Here is a 20717-nt window from a genome sequence, read left to right as displayed (position 1 = left end):
GTTAAGGCCCGGTGTTTTAATTTATTAACACATAGAATGTATTACAGATTTGCTAAAATATTATTACTTTTTACTAGAAATACACATTGGAGATCTGTCTGATTGCTTGCTTCAAATCGAGTTCGACTCTTTGTTTGGAATAACAAACGTGACATCATATTTTTACGCCCATCATCGCGTTCTGAGGGATATATAATATATGCTTGCTAAAGCCAGAAATACGGATCAGATACTAATATGCTTGGTTAGCGTAGGATCCTGACTCGACTTAGTTGTCTTCGTCTCTAAGTAATAGTTGCCCAAAGCCTTCTAACAAATCAGTGTAGAAAAGCGTCAGTCAATCACCAGCCATCGCATCAACAATCGATGTGTGCCAATATTTTGCTGTGCTCAGGGATCGACTTGACATAATGAATGCTCTCTCTTTTCTGAATCATCCCATGATTTTGCTTGAAATAAATAGAAAATCGATAATACTACACCCTTTGTTTTCAAATTATAAATTGAGGTCTCAGAAATTGTTTCCAAATTCCCTCCTTTAACATTATCGCAATTGGCTTGAAAGAATATTTATATACTAAACTATACCTACTGACGTAGTCAAGAACGTGGTCCGATCTAAACTATTTTCAATTGATCCTTGGACCTAAGCACGTTAGTTTACCGAATTGAATCAAAATATCTCAAAAATTGCGATCTGTCGAATGACACAAGAAAATAATTAGAAAGACAGACAGACAACCAAGCCTAAATATAAACATTAATTGTCATAGAGGCATTCATTGGGATTATGACGACGATGAACGTACTAGCAAGTCGACGTCTATCGATTAATATTACCTAAGAAAAGAAACTAAAGAAAGCTTGTTACCATAAAGCAAACATCGTTTGGATCGTTTTGAGAGAACATTGATGACGTAAAGGCGACTCAGATAACGCACACACGACATTGATTTTTCGAAATTGCTTTGCATCAGAAGTTATACTCCAACCGCTTGAGAGGACGAGTCGGCAAAGGTTTTCGACTAACAACTCAATGGTCGTGGGTTCAAGTCTTAAGTTTCGTAGAGTTTTCGAGAAAGCTGACCTTAGTCTTGGAATTTATTTCTGCAGCGGTTCGAAATACTCGAATTTATCTGATGGAGCACTACGGGAATAATTTTTTTCCGTTGTTTGAAAAGTTAAAATCGAATCAAGAAAAGGATTTTTTTTTCAAGGAACAAGAACTATTTGCCTATTTAAGTGAAAAAGATAGTTACTTCCTTTGATCAAAATAGCATTTCGAGACGTTAACTCATGTAAATATATATATGCATATGTCAAGGTTACATATGACATAATCACCATAAGTTATTTAAGATTTTTCTCATTTTCGAAACCGGTGATTGGTATTTGTATATTCAGTGTAAGCCGAATAAAAAATTCCTCCTGTTTTAGATGATAAGGTAAACTGGTTGGCAATTGAACCAAAAGTCAATAATATTAATCAAAAGCTTAAAAGAAACTTTTTTACAAGTTTCGATTAACTTAATTCTTATCAAGGATATGCTTTACAGGTGAAATTGAAAGATAATATCGAGACCTTTACATTATGCGAATTAATATTAAATTTTTTGAAAACATTATGAAAAAACGCAATCGATTAAAATCTCTTTTTAAGTGATAACAACTATTTAATCAAAATGTAATCCGTGATACATGCAATTAGCTAATCAATTAGCTATCGTTGTGTATCTATCTATTCTCTTGTTCAGAAAATTGTTTTACGCTTTTAACAAACTGACATTTAAATTACATTTTACCTCTTGTCATTATAACATTTGCACAAATTTGTTCCGCTTAAATAAAAGCAAAATTTCATCTAGTCATTTTTGTTATATATTTACCGTAAAAATATATATCTATATATATATCTAACTTATGAAATGGAAATTTTTGCGTAAATATTGAATTTTAGTAAAACTCTATATTTGCCAAAGAAAAATTAATAAAAAGTAAAGGAAGCGAAAATAAAAATCATTTCAACCATAATATGAAACTAAAAGGAAAGCATAATATGTACATACATATATATAAACATTTCTTTTTTTTTTTTTTTTGCGGTGGCTGCCTTTGGTGCTATTCTCTCTTTTGTGAAAACTGTTTTTGATGTTAGTTTTTCTATTCACTGCCACAGGCCGAAGGTAAACTAATTTGCTCATTCGGTTGGTTATATAACGTAAAACAAATGATTGGCTTTAGGTTCTTATAATTTTTCTCCAATAAATATGAAATCGATCCAATAAAACTATTAGGTCTTGTCTTCACAGCTTTCGAAGTTTTTACAAGTCTGCAATGAAACACAGCTTACCGATGGTAGGATAGCTATGTGTCCCTTTGGAATGATATATATATTTTCTTATATATATATATCATTTTCTTATATATATATATATATATATAGTGACTGAAAAAATTTTCAAAAAGACCAAGGAAGGCATAGAAGAAGCGAGAAAACACTTAAAAAAATTGCTTCGTTTAATACTCTTTTGTATTTGCGAACGCAGCAAGTCGAAGGAAATGTGGGCAATTGTAAAGACAGCGAGTGGAAAAATGCAAGTACATTCAAGTTACATTCGCCTTAAGACAAAACCTAAAAATTGTAAAAGATTTTATTTAAGTAGGAGCGCATTAGTTAACAGACTTATTTTATGTTGATTTCTTAGCTGGACCTGACTGAAAGGCACAGTTGGGTGTCTGTGGAGGCTAGATTATAATCACCATTTCTGAGTGAATTTTCGGATGGTTACGGGAAATATCTGTGACAAGTTTCATATAAATATTTGACATGAGCTGTGAGTTAAGATCTTTTGGTTGTCGCGGGCCTAAGCGTAGACAGGTCATGACCGTTTTTCCAGAAAATTTCGGAAAATATTTGTGCCAAGTTTTTTATGAACATCTAATAAAAGCTACACACGAAAGTTTTTTCTTTATTGTGGGCATAAGAGTAAGTGGATTTTTTGAATTTCAATTGTTCCTTATATCTCAACTGTGCCTATCTGCAACATTTTGAGTTGCGGTTTTAACTCTACTGGGAACGTAAAGGTTTCAACACCAGCCGATCGAGATGCATGCCGAAAACAAAAAAGGAAACGCACAGATCTATTGGTGAAATGGATGTAGTATAGAAAAGTTTCGCAATCTCAAGCGCTGGACGTGCTGGTCTTTGTTCCGTTTCGAAAGCTGCCTTGTGCGAAAAAATACGTAAAATATTAATAAAATTTAAAGAAAAAAATTTGCGTAAATGTGTTTAAAGCTTATACTTAAGGCAACTTAAGTCTACATTATTTGTTAAGTATCCGCATTCGGTACAATAATAAAAATAGAGGGGATTAGAAAATTCGTCTCAAGCCATATATAATTATTCCCTTATCGTTAACGAATATTTGAATAAAAGAACTAAAGTTTCGGCTAAAATAATATTATTAAAGTTTTACATTGAAATACTTTTTAAGTAAACAAAGTATTTTTTCCAATTTTTTAGTGAAACATTTCAAGCGGAATATGGTACTTTTTTTTTTATTTTTATTTTATTTTTTTATTTTTTTTATTTATTTTTTTTTTTTTAAGAGTCGTGTAAAAGTAGAGATTGTTGCTTAAATTTGTTGCTCTTTGTTGGCAAAGAAATTGCCGGGCGTTGCGGCAGCGAAAACTTATTTAAAATTTAATGCAGAACTATGTTACGCTACTTCATGTCATCTGAAGGATGATGTTGTTAATGAGAGACTTCTTAGCTGCAAATGATAAGCAGCGTAGAAGCTGTTAACAGTAGCGTAAGAGATTTACAAAAAAAAAAAAAAAAAAAAAAAAAAAATGAAAACGGAAAGGGAAAGGGAAAACTGTTTTTAAAATGCAGCTAACTAAAGTAACAGCTAACGATATCATACATATATAAATACAACAACAAAAGGCAGTGTTTTCGTTTTTTTTTTTTTTTTTTTCCTTTTTCTTTGCTGTTCATCCTTCTGAATGAATCTGACAATGACAATGTAACGGAGAAGAAAGGTTACTGATGTGTTGTTGCTCTGTTGCATATACTTCATGTTATCTGTTTCTTACATGGAATGCACTCACACTCGTGCTTTTTATTTATATAGAGAGCTTTCATATAGACATACAATAACAGCCGCACTATATATGCGCTGGATAACCACGACAGCAATTGCTTTGTTTGGCATCGCATTCTCAAAATTGACTACTACGGTGCGTTGGTATGTTGATGACATTGGTATTTATGCTTGAAACCATAATATTTGTTTTTGTTTTAGTTTCTTTATCTTCTATTTTCTAATTTTCATGGCAAAGGAACTTTAACAATGTATTGAAACTGAAAGCCGTTGTTAACATCAGCACCAGTAATTTAGATGAAACGTTTGCAAGGCCGATGACAATCGCGGTTGTCATTGTCATCGATTTGAGTCCTTCACCTCGACTCTTTTGCATAGCTGCTGGATTCTCATCTAAAAGTAAAGAAATTTTTGAAATAATTTTAATTAAGAAATGGGAAAAAACCAAATAACATTAAGCTAAGATGATATGATGAGACAGTGGTTTTTTTCTTTTATCTGACCAAAGGTTTGCCTCACATAAATGCGATTAGGGGGTAGGAATGAAACAATGGAGAAGGAAGTGCTTATGTACATGAGAGACAAGGGCGTTGGAAAAGGCCACTGCACATATGTTGTTCCAAAGGAAGGCTGCACTGTGTAGACGGAGCGAATGAGAACGCGGGGGAAGCCGAGCGGCTTTATTGAATGGTTTGAATTGCAGACAAATCGCTTTTATTTCGGCAAAACATCTGCTATGGAGATACCTATACGAAGGTACATATCTTCCTTTAAAGTATTGATTACGTCACAGGCACACATCCTTGCATCTTTGCTGCACGTAATCGAAAATCTCCAAGGAAGACCTGGAAGCTTGCACCCACGTATTAAAATTGTACATCCAATCTTGCTCGGCTCAGGGTGGTGTAATTAGCGCGCATGTCAGCTGCAATAGAGCGCTTTTTGCACCGCCGAACTGAACTTAATTGATTTTTTCGGGGCTTTGAACACATGATCGCTTCACCGATCTGAATTCTCAAGTCCACGACGTTTTCTGCTACATTGATGGCTCCTTTCATCACTTCTCCTTTATTCAAATAAAGAAAATTCACTCCCCGTTTGGGAGAATCGTCTACGCGTTTTTTTTTTTTTTTGCGAAAAATGTTTGCATTTAATTTTGCGAAAACTTTTGTTAAACTAAAACTAAAAACTCCCAGCGTTTGTTGTAGTTGGCAAGTTGTTGTTGTTGATGACAAGCTTTTCTAATGTTGAAGTTATTTTTCTTCTAACTATTCAAAACGTATTTATATACAGATTGCATTCATTTTCAATATGTGTAAAGTTTCAGGTTTCTATTTTGCATTTTGTGGATTTGAAGGGTTCAACATTTGATGGATGGATAGATAAATTGAAAGACAAACAAGCAGATGTGAATTTAGTGAATAAATTAGTTTGCATCTCATTGTATGAGTACAGTGCACTGAAGTACTTGTAGTTATTGAAAGATAACAAGATACTCTTTATAGAGAGAGAGAGAGAGAGAGAGAGAGAGAGAGAGAGAGAGAGATGTTACATGGAGTGTAACAGATTAAGAACCGTAACTTATTAAATTAAATACCATCTAAACTTCTAGGAAAGAAACGGGAAAATGATTTGTACATTGCTGATACCAATGAGAAATCCTCAATTTCTCAAATTTTTTCAAAATTTCGCAATTATCTCCGATCAAATTATCAAATGCGACAAATAATTGGTGGAAGGTGCCTCTGCTCAATAATCTTTAATCTATTGTTTATGAATTTTGAGAGACCAGACTTTATGGGGGATAAGGTTGGTGATTCATTACTCTCATGTTGCGTTATACAAATGGATTTTCTCTGGGGAAGCTCTGGGGATTTCAAGAATTGGTACTATCGGCCCACCCGTTTTAATCGCCTTTTTCTTCCCACAAAGCTCAGCTAATGTAGACGTAATTAGGAACTTCTCAATCCATTCAGGGTTCTTCGCAAAAATCTAAATGATATCAATGATAATGAGAGGCGTGTATTAATGTAGATATAAATATATATATATGTATATATATATAACATGTCAACTCCCATTAATATGCGTGTCTTGCCGATATCGCACTTAAATTGATTTTGAATCTTGAATACTTCTTACAATTCTCAGAAGTCGTGATAAGATTAGACATAATATTTATTGACATCGGCTGCAAAACTTTTGCATACTTCCAACGTTTGGTCGGTACACTTTTAACTCCCCTATAGATGTGTATGTGTGCTTTCTAGATGTGTTTTTCTTTTTTCCCTTTCATTTGTTTATTTAAGAATGGATTTTATTGTCACTCTTTCCTTTGAGTCATAACATTTTACAAGAGTTTAAGTTACATGTTAAGATTCTCTTATTTACTCATCTCGGTTGTTTTTCCAAGGCGGTTGAATTGCATATATAAATAAATAAATAAATCCGCAAACAAGTAAGTGAAGTAAGTAAATAATGGCGTATTTATAATTATTTGTACAAGTGCTTTTAAATCCACACAAATACATGTTATCAGGATATATATTATTGCATGTAGCATATGCATGATACTGTATATAATTTAATGTTTCGAAGCATGAATGCATTTTTGTCTCGTATTGCAATCAAATATCGCACATTTAATATTAACGCGGCCCGATATATTTTTTCTCATTTTTTTTTTTTTTTTTTTTTTTTTTTTTTTTTTTATTATTATACCGTTTCGAAACTTATGTTTATTAAAAATATAATTTATGTGGTCTCAGCGAGCTATTTCCTTGTATTACCTTACACTTACAAATAATAATATACATAAAGTTAAGTAACTGTTCGTTGCATATTACAACGGAGCGTTCAATGGAACGATTTTAATTAACTAGAGAGGTGGAAATACGGGAAAATATAAAAGAAATGATGCATAATATGTGTTGTTGCATGGCTTGAACATTGTTATTTACTTACCATTGATAACATGAACCATTACGCTGGCACTACTCGCTGTGGTGGGTTGACAAGTGTAGTTGCCCGTATCTGAAGCCTGAGCGTTCGATATACGTAATCTGCAATCAATGAATTGAAAAATTAAAACTTCAGTAAGCTTTTCAATAGTTACGCTTTCACTTTACTATTACAATGATCATTATTGTAATTATAGTCAATGTCCTTTATATGAAAAGCGGTTTTCATTCATTTCAAAAGCTTATTATGTTGCTGTTAAAAGCAAATTTTATATAAAACTTGTCAGAATACAAATGAAAAGCATTTTCAAAATTGAATTGAACATTGTAAAGTTAAGTTGGACTACGTTGAATCGTTTACACTTAAGATTCGTTTTAAGGTTAACGTAACTTTGACATTTATTTTCGAGCATGCAACAGGAGAAAAGAAATATGAAGTAAGGTTAGGCTATCAGTTTTATTTGTTTAATAGTTTACCTGGATTTCATAGTATCGCCTAATTGCGATTCCATAGCTATACGTTGAGTAAAATCTTGAGTAATTTCATTTGGCAGTTGTTCACCTTCACTATAACCTTCTAATGAGTCAGTTTTATGCGCTGCGTGAGAAGGTGTTCCCGGTTTCACATTATCTTCTATAGCGCGGCCTATGTTTGATGGTGAGGTTGGTTGTGCAATTTCATTTTCCAAATCATTTATGTCGAAAGGTGTTATCATATATTCACCGCGATACCAATATATAGGACCAATATCTTTAACTGATGGCTGATATACAATACAAGTTAAAATTATAGCACTTCCCACTTTGAAATGCAAATCCGCCGGCCCAGTAATTACGGCTTTAGCATCGGGAGAAATTTCTATAAATAAAACATAGAAAAATAGAATAGATATGAAATTTGATTTCCAGGAAAGTTCCATTTTCTACGATATAATGCGATTCTGTGATTAAACGTAAGTAGTATTGAACTTTAATTGAAGAGGGGGTAACGAATGAGGTATTATTCAATTTCAACAATTATGGAATGGGCAGCTAAGACGTGATTGCATTTTAACCGAAGGTCACCTACATAACAAGCTTCTCAAAATTGCAAACGTATAGAATAATATAAATGCCGTTATAAGCCATCGAGTATTGAAATTGGGTGGGATACGTTATGTCGTAAACATTGCCTTCTCATCTACGCTCGATAACATTTTATTTTCATCAAAAAGTGCGATTAACATTGATAACAATTTTTGACAATAATTTTTTATTATTTAGCACACAGTACTGATTGTAATAGGTAGAGTAATATTGGAAGCGCGAATAAGTTTTTGAGAATTTTTAAGGAAAGCTAAGTCTTCCGTTTTAAGTATTGGTCACCGCTTGTCATTATTTCCGCCAATCTTCAGGAACACTACGAATCGTGTGCGGAAATGAAAAGTGTTTTTTTTTTTTAGGCAATCCCTTAAGAGTACCGTAAAAGCACTGGAAGTGGACCACAAAAGGAGGGAGAGCATCGCCAAACACTGAAAGCCTTGCTCGAAAAAACAATAAGTCGTTATTTGAAACTACAGTTAATCATAAGAAGTAAGGCCTAGTTCTTTAAAGACAATTTCTTCAAGTTGCAGTAAGTTATCAAATGCTAAGCCAGAGGGAACGTCTCCCTCTCTCCTGCCCCACTTAGTTATGCAGACTTAATGTTAATAGTTCTTCAAGTAAGTATTATGATTGCTTCTTTGTAGATCGTGACATATTCATTGTCCGCATTACTTCAAGGTAAGAAAGTGACCTTTCGTTTGGATTGATACATATTTCAAAAGAGCCCTTGGTCTTCTCACGGTAATACGTTGCATTGGTGCTTCGAAATTTATTTCATAATTTAAGCGACTTTGTACAGAAGTGTCCCGTAAGTCATTTAGGTCTCCCCTAACTTTCTTCATAAAGAACAAAGACCAGACAGACATACATTTATTGACAATGCCGCCATATTTTTGCGTTCACTGATTTGCTCTTTCCTTGCTTGCTTAACATTACGATCAACATTATTATTCCACTCACTGCTTAAAATGTTGGTATCTACAAGAGTCTGCCTGATGGGCATCGCATTTCATTTACTTGCCAAGGAATTTTGCAATCCTCGAACGAAATAGCAAACTTTAATTTTCCTCTTCAGTAGCGTGATTTATAAAAATTGCGAACTCACAAAGAGTTTCAAAACCATTTCTGTCATATTTGATCTTTTGCCATGATTCAATAACAATGTTTTAAAAATAATTTAAAAACAATACACAGAAAAGTACATCTGATTCTCTTTTCACAGGATAGATACGTTTCTAAAAATTTCTTGCAAACGTATAATTTTGATGATAACAATTGAATTTGTACATGAACATTTTAATTTATTAAATATATTATGCAAAATAAACAGCAGCTTGACAAACCAAAGAAAATTGCGTCAAAAATGTATTACGTCTTAAGTCTACTTCGGGGAATCATATAATGGACATAATCTAACTGAATTGTGGAAGATTTGACGCGCAATTACGATGCATGTTGTGCGTATGTGAATGTGTGTGTGTGTGTGTGTGTATGAATGGAATTTATAGAAGCATCAAAAAAAAGAGATAGTAAATTCATTAAAAAAATTCATAGAAAAGATTATTGAAAAATCGTGTCAAAGCAAAACAATTCGTATAAAAAGAGAATTTTTTTCTTTTTAATTCGTTTTAAATCAAATTACGGCTAGAAATAATCGTGCAAGCGGAGAATAAGGTGTATGTTTAAAAATTGTTAACAAATTAAATAAAAGCAAAAGAATAAAAAGAAAAAAAAAGGATAGATAAAGCTAGAGTTACATCAACAAAGTGCTTCGTCTTTGACAGCTGAACTGGATATAAGTAATTTGTGTTTTTATTTATCTTTTCGCTTTTTTATAATCAATTCATAAATTTGTTTGCATCAAAAAGCATTTTTAGTTCAGCGATTAAGCGAATGAACACGATTATCATCTTTCTTCATAGAAAAAATATTATAAAATGAAAATCAAATTCAATTACCTGATGGTTTACAATACACAATGTAACAAATTTATTGAAATAGATATTTAAAAAACCTCATCATGTATAACTAATTTACATTTAATTAATGGGCTGCAAATCATACGGATGGAAAAATATTATCAAAATTAAAAAATAACATTTACATTTCGAAAAAAATAAAAAATAAAAAAAATAAATAAATAAAAAAAAAGAGCACAATTTTACAATGGCGTGAATTATGCATTTATTGTAAATAAATTATCTTTAATTAGGTTTTTTCCCTGGCGGACTAAATAAACGTTTCAATTAAATAGAAAATTGTGTATATATATGTAAATTTGATTTTTTATGATAATTACATTTATTTATTAGTATGCTCCAATATTTTCGCCACAAATGCACAAATATTCAATATCCATAGTCAATCAAACTCGAATTTCATTTCCACAGCGTTTATAGTTTTTTCATCGGTTTTCAATAATCAAACTGAATACATATTCCATTGAGGTAATTAACAAATTTAACTTTCGATGTTTTTAAATGTTTTTTAATAAACGGTTTCCAAATTGCTGTGATATTTTTTGATATATATGTATATTCTACTATTACGCCACGTACCACTTGCGGTAAATTTATTTCAAGTTATTTAGAACTGCAAGCAACTCTTACATGGCCTTATATTAGACGAATTGAATCGTTTAATGGAAATCTGTTTTTGTGATGATTGCCATTATGTCTATACACTGGAGAACTCATATTACACTATGTTGGTATGGTACAGTGAGTTAATGCAACTCTCAGAAAGTCTTGAGGTACGTGCACCTCTTATTCAAAATCAATTCCCGATTCGTTTTAAGCATGTCTCTCCGTTGGTCTGCCAATCTGTCTGATACCTGTCCATGTATTTTGCTATTTGCAGGTCAAAATTTTTGTGATCTTTTGTTGAAATTTTCCAGGTTTACCCAAAAGATTTCCGTAATATTGAAGTTACTAAACTCTGTCTTTTTCTTTAATTTACAGAATTTTTTTTGGTGTAACCATTGTCCTCCTTTAAGAAATTCCATGATTGTGATGAAGTTTTTTAATTTTCATAGCGTATAGTAAGACTTTGAACTAACGACTAACAAATACGTAATTATTGACATCGCAAAGTTCAGAGTCTAGGTACACTTTACTGCATCTTTGCGTAATCTTTACTATATTAATAATAATATTCAAGAGAGTTTTCGTAACAAATAACTAACGATTGCTTTAATCTGGAGAAATTTTTTTAAAGACATTACTGACATTTATCGTTAACCACTCTCGTTTCTTTGTTTTTTACGGAAATCATACAATCTCTGCATGGCATCCTATAATTATTTATTTTATTTTTTTGTACACTTTCTAAAAGCTATCCAAGGTAAAGAATTAGTCCAACCATTAAGCGTCGGATTTTATGATCTCTTGATTGTATATGCCACGCAAGATTCAACTCCTGACTGTGGACTCTGTGTGCGCCGTCCTCGCACACATAACCTCTAAACGTAACACAGGAATAAACCAATTTGCCTATAAGAATGAAGAAATTTAAGGAAAGGCCCAATTGAAAAGTTCAATAGGGCCACTCTACACCACTTCACCTAAAAGAGTTATTCATATAATATTTCAATATATATTGATTGATAAAGTGATTTGATCGAAACTGTTTCCAATTGCATCCGTCCTTGGGCTCACAAATATCGTCGTACCAAAGTTGATCAAAATCGTATCTCGTAAACTTGCTACTTGTACGTTGAACGCAAGAAAACAAGATGAACAGATGGACGGGTGGATGCACAGGTGGTAAAAACTAGGTGCCGAATCTTATTGTTGCATAAACCTAATCTACCCTCGTATCTCTATTGATGTGGTAAAAACGAAGATCCAAATTATCTACAAGTTTCTTGGAAAAGATTACCTGAGAAAGTCATGAGCGTATCTTGACTAAAAAGACGTGTTACATAATATTATTTCTCCCTTAGGCAATTTGTACAGAATATCATGTTGTGGAGGCAATTCATATTCCAATTTTATTGCTTTACGTATTCAAAAGTGTAGAATCAGCCTGACTGGGCGCTTTGATACTTTTTTCCCAAAAAATTCTGCTCTTTGCTTTAATGAATAATAGTTAATTTGTAGTTATGTAACGATGCAAAAATTGAGATAATTGCCTTAGATACCTGAAAGCTTTTCATTGGAGGGGCTATATGAATGCATTTTTATTTTTATTAAGTTCTTTTCATCCCGCATTGCGCGCAAAATATCAAGCCTAGACCCATATGATACCCATATGAGTTCTTCACGATCTTAATTAGCTCACAAACAATCAATGTCGCGGATTAAATTCAATGGTTTTTGACAATGTCTTTCGGCAACCTAAGCAGGGCTTATCCATATACGACTAGGACTAAATTCTGTCATCCAGTGTTAAACCATTCCATCATTACAACGTTCACAGTTGCCAATAATTTGTTTTGGGAAAAGTTGAGTTTAAAAACTTTGTTTACTAAACTTTCATTACGCTGTCACTAAACAGCGTAGAAATTTTTCAATACCATTACGATTATAGGAATTTTGCTGTCGTTTGATCGCAGTTTTCTCCGATGATCCCATGACGACAGCAAAGAATTTCTTTCCAATCTACGTTCGTTTTTTATAGCACTTCAATTAAAAGCCAGAAGGTGAGCTATGAAAGGGAATGACGGACAATTATTAAAATGCGATTATCTCGTGCGTAAAAGTTCCCGCGACGAATTGTGTTCTTGTGCTCTGTTACATCTTCTGTACAATTTTTGTAACGTTTTACAAAGATTTTTCCCCATTTTCATGTTAAAAAATATAGTTGATAATATTCTGTCCTTGTGAACATGGAAGGCAATCAACTGCAACGAAAATCAGAGGCTGCATACAATGACGCACATTTATATAAAAATTGCATCCCTTTTTTATTAATATTATTCTGGCAAGGGAAAAAATTACTTTTAATGGTTATTTGTATATTCATATATGTATGTTTCTCTTTTATTTTGTTTTGATATCCATTCCAATTAGTAAAATGTCGGTATATTAATTTAGTTATTCCTTTTGTCATATTTGGAAGATGACTTCACGTATATAGTATATCCAGCAGAAATATTTCCTCTTGATATTCTGCTTTCTGTCCTTAATTGAAGAATTTCTCATATATACAAATTGAATACGTTAAGACTTACGCTAGAATAAGTTTATAGTATATGATGAAAAATATTCACAAATTGAACAAATTTTTCTTTTTGTAAATAAAAAAATAATTTTAACATTGTTACTTTAACAATTATTGATTTCTTAGATTACTAACCAATAAGAGCATGTTTCCCACGCGAAGTATTATAAATAGACGAGGGGAGTTAAGAAGTAAAATTCACTCTTGTAAAGTAAAGATAATTTCATTAATATGCTTAATATTTTTTAAATTATCTAATATTTTATGCAAAAATAGTTTCGATCAATGCATTGACATCCTGATAATTTACAGAAATTTTCACAATTTTCCCGCTATTGACTACTGTGGATGGATGGATACGCATGATTCGCCACAAAACTCATATAAAAATCTTATATCTTCGTTTTCAATACTAATTATGTACGAACTATAAAATGCTGTTTGACGTTGTAGGCAATAAAAACTATATATTTGTATATAAAAAAGAAGAGAAAACAATTTTGTATTATTTCATACTGCATATGCTATTACAAAAAGTTTCCGGAATTGCCGAAAGCATTTTTAAATGTTAACTTCAGTTTCTTTAAATAACTACAACTTTAATGTTGCGGAAATATAAAATCATATTATATTTTTCTGACATACATACATTCTATACATTATAAAGCGTAGTTTGTTGTTATATAATAATAATTAGATAACATATTCTAGATAGATGTTTGTGTCGTTGTATGCTATGCTAATAAAAATTGGTTGATATTATTGCCAATTATTGGTAATTTTTTTTTCCTCTCCTTTCGTAATTGCATGCGTCTTTGCTAAGATAAGTGATAAATGTGGGTCTTTGAAAAAGGAAATTAGAGTAGAAAGGAAAGAAAATTATTGTTACCAGTGTGTGTACTATTATTATTATTATTATTATTATTAATGTGCGGGCAATTCGCACCGATATCTAAAATGTCTTTTTTATTCGCGAGTGTGTGTAGAAAAATTTCAAACAAACAAGGTATACTATGGAAAATTTCAGAGAAATAAGTGTATTCCAGGTTTATGTTATGTCTTAAAGGTCATTGAAATCTCACGATTGCATCTGCATTTTACCCATTTTCCAAAGTTTTGCACAACGGATTTGTTATCGTACATATACAGTCGTGGTATGTATGGGAATTTTGGGAACGACTTGAGTAAACGTGGGCTTTCCTCAAAATTACGGTTTTCTGATGGCTTCTATTGTTCTTAAAACATATCAAAAATCTGGAAAATGTATTTGCACAATGCACACTGTATGGAACTTTTTTCAAGAACCGAGAGATGCTCATCGACGTATTTTCTCTTCTTCTTAAACGCTAGACATTATGCAACCTAGTGTAATGAGGTAACGATGTTTATAATCCACGATGTCCCCCAACTATTCCCTATGTTTATGCTGTTAGTCGTCTGGTGCTTATACATATTGTATTTTTCATAAATTAATGTCTTTACACCCATTGCTTCATTTCTCGACATCTAATTCGATTGATTTCATTCCATTCGCCTGAGTGGCCGAGTAGGCACTAGCGTCGACTAGCAACTCGAGCAACGGTCATGGGTTCAAATCTTAAACTTGGAATTTATCCTCTGGCTAAATTTATAATAATAATAATAATTTTATTTCGTTGACAATACTTTATTTTATCCTCTCATAAACTGGCTTTCAATTACGTGTATCTTAATCATATATTCCTTATAGGATTTCATCATTGCAGTAGCTTATTGGACATATTCACCTTGTTAATATCGATGCAACCTAAATGTCACTGTGATGAGCTTTAAAATGAACTTTAATTTACTGTAATAATGGTATTGAAAGATTTTCTATGATATATGTCCGACTTCGCTCCGACGAGGAGACGGAATGGAAATCCTCTCATCTTTCCGTTACTGTAAGGTTACTGGGATTATACTTATATTTTGCGTGGTCAAGTTATGTAAGCAAATATGTAAAATGCTTACATCAGTTTAGAATACAGAATTCTTGCACCGTACACACAGTGCACACGTATAACATACTAATGCATACGCCTGAGTAACCGAATAGGCAGATGGTCTGTATTATTAACTCAGTGGTGATCGGTTCAAATCTTAGGTGCGGCAGCAAATTACCCATGAGTTCTTCCATCGAATGTACCTTACATTTCTAACATTAAAACGCTCGTGTATTTTTGAGAAACAGCAAAGTCATAGGTAGATATATTCAAGGAGTACGATATTGGGCCGACAATATTACTCTTACTTGGGCGATGTCGAAAAACTTTTATTAAAGAACATCGGGATCTTTTACAATCAGACAATCTTCCCCTTACTTTTTTGACAGAGTATTGAGTGTGTTTTCATATTCGTATGTGCGTAAGCACTTTATTTGCTCCATTGGTTACTGATTCATTCAATGTTATGTCCTTTCAGCGTATTCTGTTTATTAAATCACTTATCACTAAGTGTAAAAGTAACCATATGTGACTTTATATTTTGAGGTAATTTAATTTTTCGTGAATCATGTAAATACATTAAAAAATTTTAAAAACTAAAATTGCTTTTGCTGATATTAAAAAGAAATTATTCAACCCTTTGCTTATATTCAGTGATTCACAAAATAATTTAATTTTTGGATAACATTTTAATATCAGATAACAGTAGCTTTTAGCTCTTCTTTAACGTCATTTTAGAAGATCTCTAAGACTGTAAATAACCAATTAATGACTAAAATTCTAAAAGAATCAAAAAAAGTATTTGTTAAAATAGTACCCAAGGCAAAGTTTAACGTCATTACTGAATTAGCAAGCACATAAACTCAGAAATCACTCGAAATGTTCGACTTCTTCATATTCTCATTTTCGGCTCATGGTGGATACATAGAGAGAAAGAATTTTTTGAAAGCTTTTCATTGTTCTTGAATCGCAATCAAGAATTCATTTAATCAAAAGTCTTCGATAAATTGGCACTTAAACTTAAGGATATCGCATCTGCGATATTGAAAATATTATCATCAACTTTTACATTTTCTTTGTTTCTACATGCATTTGCGTTTCAATTGCATATATCATATGTTTATTTCCATGTATGAGAATTTACTGCGAATTAGTTTCCAAAAGCAACTAACATCTGGTACTATATTCTTCACATAGAAAATGCATAGGAATATGTTATATTAAACGTATGGTTGGAAATTCTATGCAATGCGCAACAAGAAGCTTGAACACATTTTATCTGAGGATAAGATAAAAAATATGTAGACACTTTACAGCGAAGCAGATAAATATTTAAAAATCTAAAAATAGCTCGCAATGTCGCTTGAAATTTGTATTGATTTATTATTTTTCTTATTCTGTGTTCCTGGTACCGATGTATATTCACTATTTACCTATTTTGGCAAGGGCTGGAAAGATTTACAGTCAAGTTTACTTTTGAGTGACGCATGCAATAACCTAAGCAGCTTAGTCGCAGCTGATCCGTCTCTTTGTTCGTTTGTCCGCTTGTTCATGCAGAAGTCAGTTCAATCGGTGTGTGTGTTTTTTTATGCTATCCATCCACTCATTTACGTGAACGCTTGTCCTTGCGTCCGTTTTTCCCATGTGATCTGTCTCTTTTTTCCTATGTGCGACCTCACGATTACTATTAGCAATCTTTACATTTGGTGTTAATCCGTTAAACTTTTCTCAAGTCCATCTTTCGCGGTGTGTACGTTTCATTACGTCAATCTGTCCCTGCACAGTTGTCCATCTGTCGTTTATATCGCCTTGCGCTTAGAGCTGCCGATCATTGCGCTTATCTTTATGCCGTTACGTTCGTCTATCATTGCTTTCATTCACCTTACGTCTCCTGATCACTCTTTGCCCTATTGTTTAAGTTTCGTGGTCTACTTTTAGCCTGTTGCCTGTCGTGTTTGCATGTGGCTTTGCATATATTCCGTTAATTTACGTTCCCTCTATCCGCAGATCCTTCCTACACACTGTTTACCTCTGTCGATTAGTCTGATAGTAGAAAAGATATAAAGTAATTATAAATTTCACAAAAGATTTATTTAAAGTGATGTTATTTTTTCATTAGACAACTGAAAAACTGGGATAAAATCATACAGGCATTTGTGTTTACTTAAACTATTACAGAAAACTCTCCACAAGAATAGAAAATTATTCCCATTAAGCTGCTGAATAAATAGATTACTATGCTTACCGAAATTTATTGAGTTTTTGACGGTCATAATTGAGAGCATGCTTGTTGTCTTTTGGGAAAAGAACATGTTTTCTTCTAACCATTGCATGGCAATACAACACCAAATCGCTAAAGTTTTGTGACTATCTTAGGCAACTATCTTAGTGGCGAAGGCATATCATATACGTTTGCTCTGTCGCCTATATACAAGCATGACGATTAGGTTTCGATGATTTTAAATGTATAAATAAAATTGAAGATAGTTTTCGAAAAACAACTTCAAGAAAGTTCGGATATAAGGCGATACACGATATCTACGCCTATAGCTTTAAATGCTAATGCTTTAATACTTTAGGCTTAGGATTCATTTCTCTGGCTAAACTAGCAGTATTAATAATAATAAACCGGATATTATAAATAAAGCGCACAATTTTATTAGTAACTGATTTTTTATGTCTTCGGAGTTTAAACAGAACACTTTTGTATTTACAAACGTAAACGTACAGAGAAAGAATTGTAAAGCATTTTTATTATTAATTCTAGTCACAGATTTTCACAAAATTATTTTAAAATATATCTACCCTATTATGCGCATTGAACGACCCTTGCATAACATGTTTAGAAATTTGGGATTGTTTTTTATGAGCTGATGTCCATTTACGACTCCTGTCTGACAATGGTGCTGATCAGAATATGGCTGCTAGAATGATATTAGTATTTTAATCAAATGACCTCACTTCAAGTACATTACATTGCATTGAAAGCATTAAATTATCAATTTCATGCTCTAAATATGTGACTTTTCTTTACATACAAATATATATAATGAATACAAAACAAAAGAGGAAAAGTTGAGAAGAGAGAAAAATGTTGAGCACTTAAGAAGCAAGTAAGTTAGTCTTCTGGTTATATCTGCAAATTTAATATAGATGTTAAATTTCCTTATTTTTAATAATAATCATTATCAGGGAGGTAGAAGAAGATATTTTAACGAAATTTTACGAAATTTGAGATAAATTCTGCATGAATAAATCGTGATTTTTGGTACGATTTCAACCAAAAATTACGGAAATGTGCGAACTCATTATAATAATCCTCAGTACAATACAATATCAGATAAAATAAATCATATAAATATTCCTTTTATGACGGTTATAAATATGTTTCATTATCTGATATATGTAATAAAATGAAGATATGAAACTTCTTATAAATATATATTTACTAATGAAGTAATTCGTTGGTTATTCTAAATCATGACGAATCGCATTTATAGAAAAATGAAAGATTGTACGGTGCAGCTAATGTATTGTATATGCCAGCGCGCTTAAGCAAACGAGCTTACTTACCTATAACATTTAACTGAAACGCCATAGAGATTTTTGGTTCGGTATTCACTTGGCACTCATAAATTCCGCTATCGCGTGCCTGCGGTGATTTCACATGCAATGTCCATTCTCGAGAATCTTTTGATTCTGTCACCTTTAAAGATATTATTTTCGAGATTGGTTAAAAAAATGAAAACAAAATGAATATATAATAAATGTTTGTGTGTTCAATATGTATGCATTAAAATTCTCAACTAATTGATAGCATAAGTTGTAATTGGACAGCAAAAAAAAAAAAAAAAGAAAAAAGAATAACTCACTATTAAATGCTCCTTTGAGAGAAAATAATGCGCAAAAAAGCAGAAGCGGAATACATTTTAAATCGACAAATTGACAGCAACAAATTTTATGAATAATCCATAAAAATGCTTTTTCCTACATTTCATATTTCCTTCTTTTTTTTGTTTTTTTTTTTTTTACGTTGTTTAATCAACAGTCGGTTTGATTACATAGCTTTTTGTGTTGGTCAATTTTTATTTGATTAAAGGAAAAGAAAAAAACATGCACTGGAACGCATGTTTATCAACATGAATTTTTATTTATTTATTTGATTTATTTTTTTTTTGTTTTTTTGCAATATCTAGCGCATAGGAAACCGTTGATGTTATAAGTGAGTATCACGTATTTTCATTCATTCATATAACCGCAATATATGAGCAATTCGTAGAATTGAATATTTAGCAAAATAGCCGAAATGAAAAGTAAGCATTAAGTGACGATGAGCATCGTAGGAACAATTTGAATTTATTTACATTAGTAACGAATTCGTTTTAAACACTTACCTGAAAACGTTTATCGGATGTATAAGTGGCCGTACCGACAGTTAATATATGCAGATCACGTTTTCGTATCCAGGAAACCTGTAATATAAGAGCCATAAATACACACAAACTTTTATGTTTATACACATGTTATTCATTTATACGATATAAATATATTGATGGATTGCAAAAGTTTGTATTCGATTTAAAACCAAAAGAAATATAATATATAGTTTTTGAAAAGTAATATTCATCGATAAACGAAATATTCTTTGTTTCACTTCTATATGCACAATACCCGTCCAAAGGTAAGCTGACTTACGGACGGCAATTGTTGTTTAAAGAAAATCACAATGATTGAAATAACGAACGTTGTTTGGGCTTAAGCTTCAAGTGTGAAGGCGAGAGCGTTGCCTACTATTTATAATAACGAACGTTGTAAGAGAATTTGTGAAGAAGGTGAAAGCAGATCAGGGGCTCTTTGAAAATATCTCATTTCCAACTTATGTTATGAGATGATCGAAGAAAGGTTCGTTTTCTTTACGGCCGTAAAGAGAATTTTTAGTTTATTTCATCCGGTCCGTATATACCGCTTGCAATGAACTCAGATTGCTTCCAATGATGAAATCCAATTGCTTCGTCAACAATATAATTAAATATTAAGGCTACACATGAACTAACTTTGCTAAACTTTCTCTAAGGATTGTATTAACACATAAGATATTGAGAAAACTTTCAATTAATAAAATAATTAGAAAAGTTTACAACATGCAACACTGTAAAATGTGCATCTTTCTGTCGTCTACGACAATTAATTAATAATAACTTTTGCAATCATCTCATATTTAATATTTCGCAAATTTTATGTACCATGATAGGAAGATAGTGCGGGTAGGACGTCTACTTAAGGAAATGAGACATAAAACAAGTAATGAAAGTGATTTCTAGGAAGAAATCTTCGCAATTTTTCTATTGCATGCTCTACGCTTTGATACTTAGTAACTAAGGTTAGGCGAAACAAGCCAGAAAATTATATTCCGTTGTAATCAAATCGATGCCATTACCATT

General features: G+C 32.1%; 1 protein-coding gene across 2 annotated transcripts in view; it reads right to left on the bottom strand.

Moving 5' to 3' along the window:
• Nucleotides 1–3284: 3284 nt before the first annotated feature.
• The window catches only part of LOC119633004, a 133800-nt gene continuing 116367 nt past the window's right edge, over nucleotides 3285–20717 (bottom strand). For both annotated transcript variants that reach the window (XM_038026189.1, XM_038026190.1), the window contains exons 3-7: nucleotides 19671–19748; nucleotides 18850–18982; nucleotides 7544–7925; nucleotides 7071–7168; nucleotides 3285–4499 (exon numbers count right to left, since the gene is read on the bottom strand). In XM_038026189.1, the coding sequence (XP_037882117.1) occupies nucleotides 4327–4499; nucleotides 7071–7168; nucleotides 7544–7925; nucleotides 18850–18982; nucleotides 19671–19748 (864 nt within the window). In that variant the 3' untranslated portion in view covers nucleotides 3285–4326. The remainder of the gene's footprint in view (nucleotides 4500–7070; nucleotides 7169–7543; nucleotides 7926–18849; nucleotides 18983–19670; nucleotides 19749–20717) is intronic.

The sequence above is a fragment of the Glossina fuscipes genome, unplaced genomic scaffold (genome assembly GCF_014805625.2).
Source record: "Glossina fuscipes isolate IAEA_lab_2018 unplaced genomic scaffold, Yale_Gfus_2 2, whole genome shotgun sequence".
NCBI classification, from domain to species: domain Eukaryota; kingdom Metazoa; phylum Arthropoda; class Insecta; order Diptera; family Glossinidae; genus Glossina; species Glossina fuscipes.
Note: the sequence above shows the minus strand (reverse complement) of the source record. Positions and strands in the feature narration are given on the sequence as shown.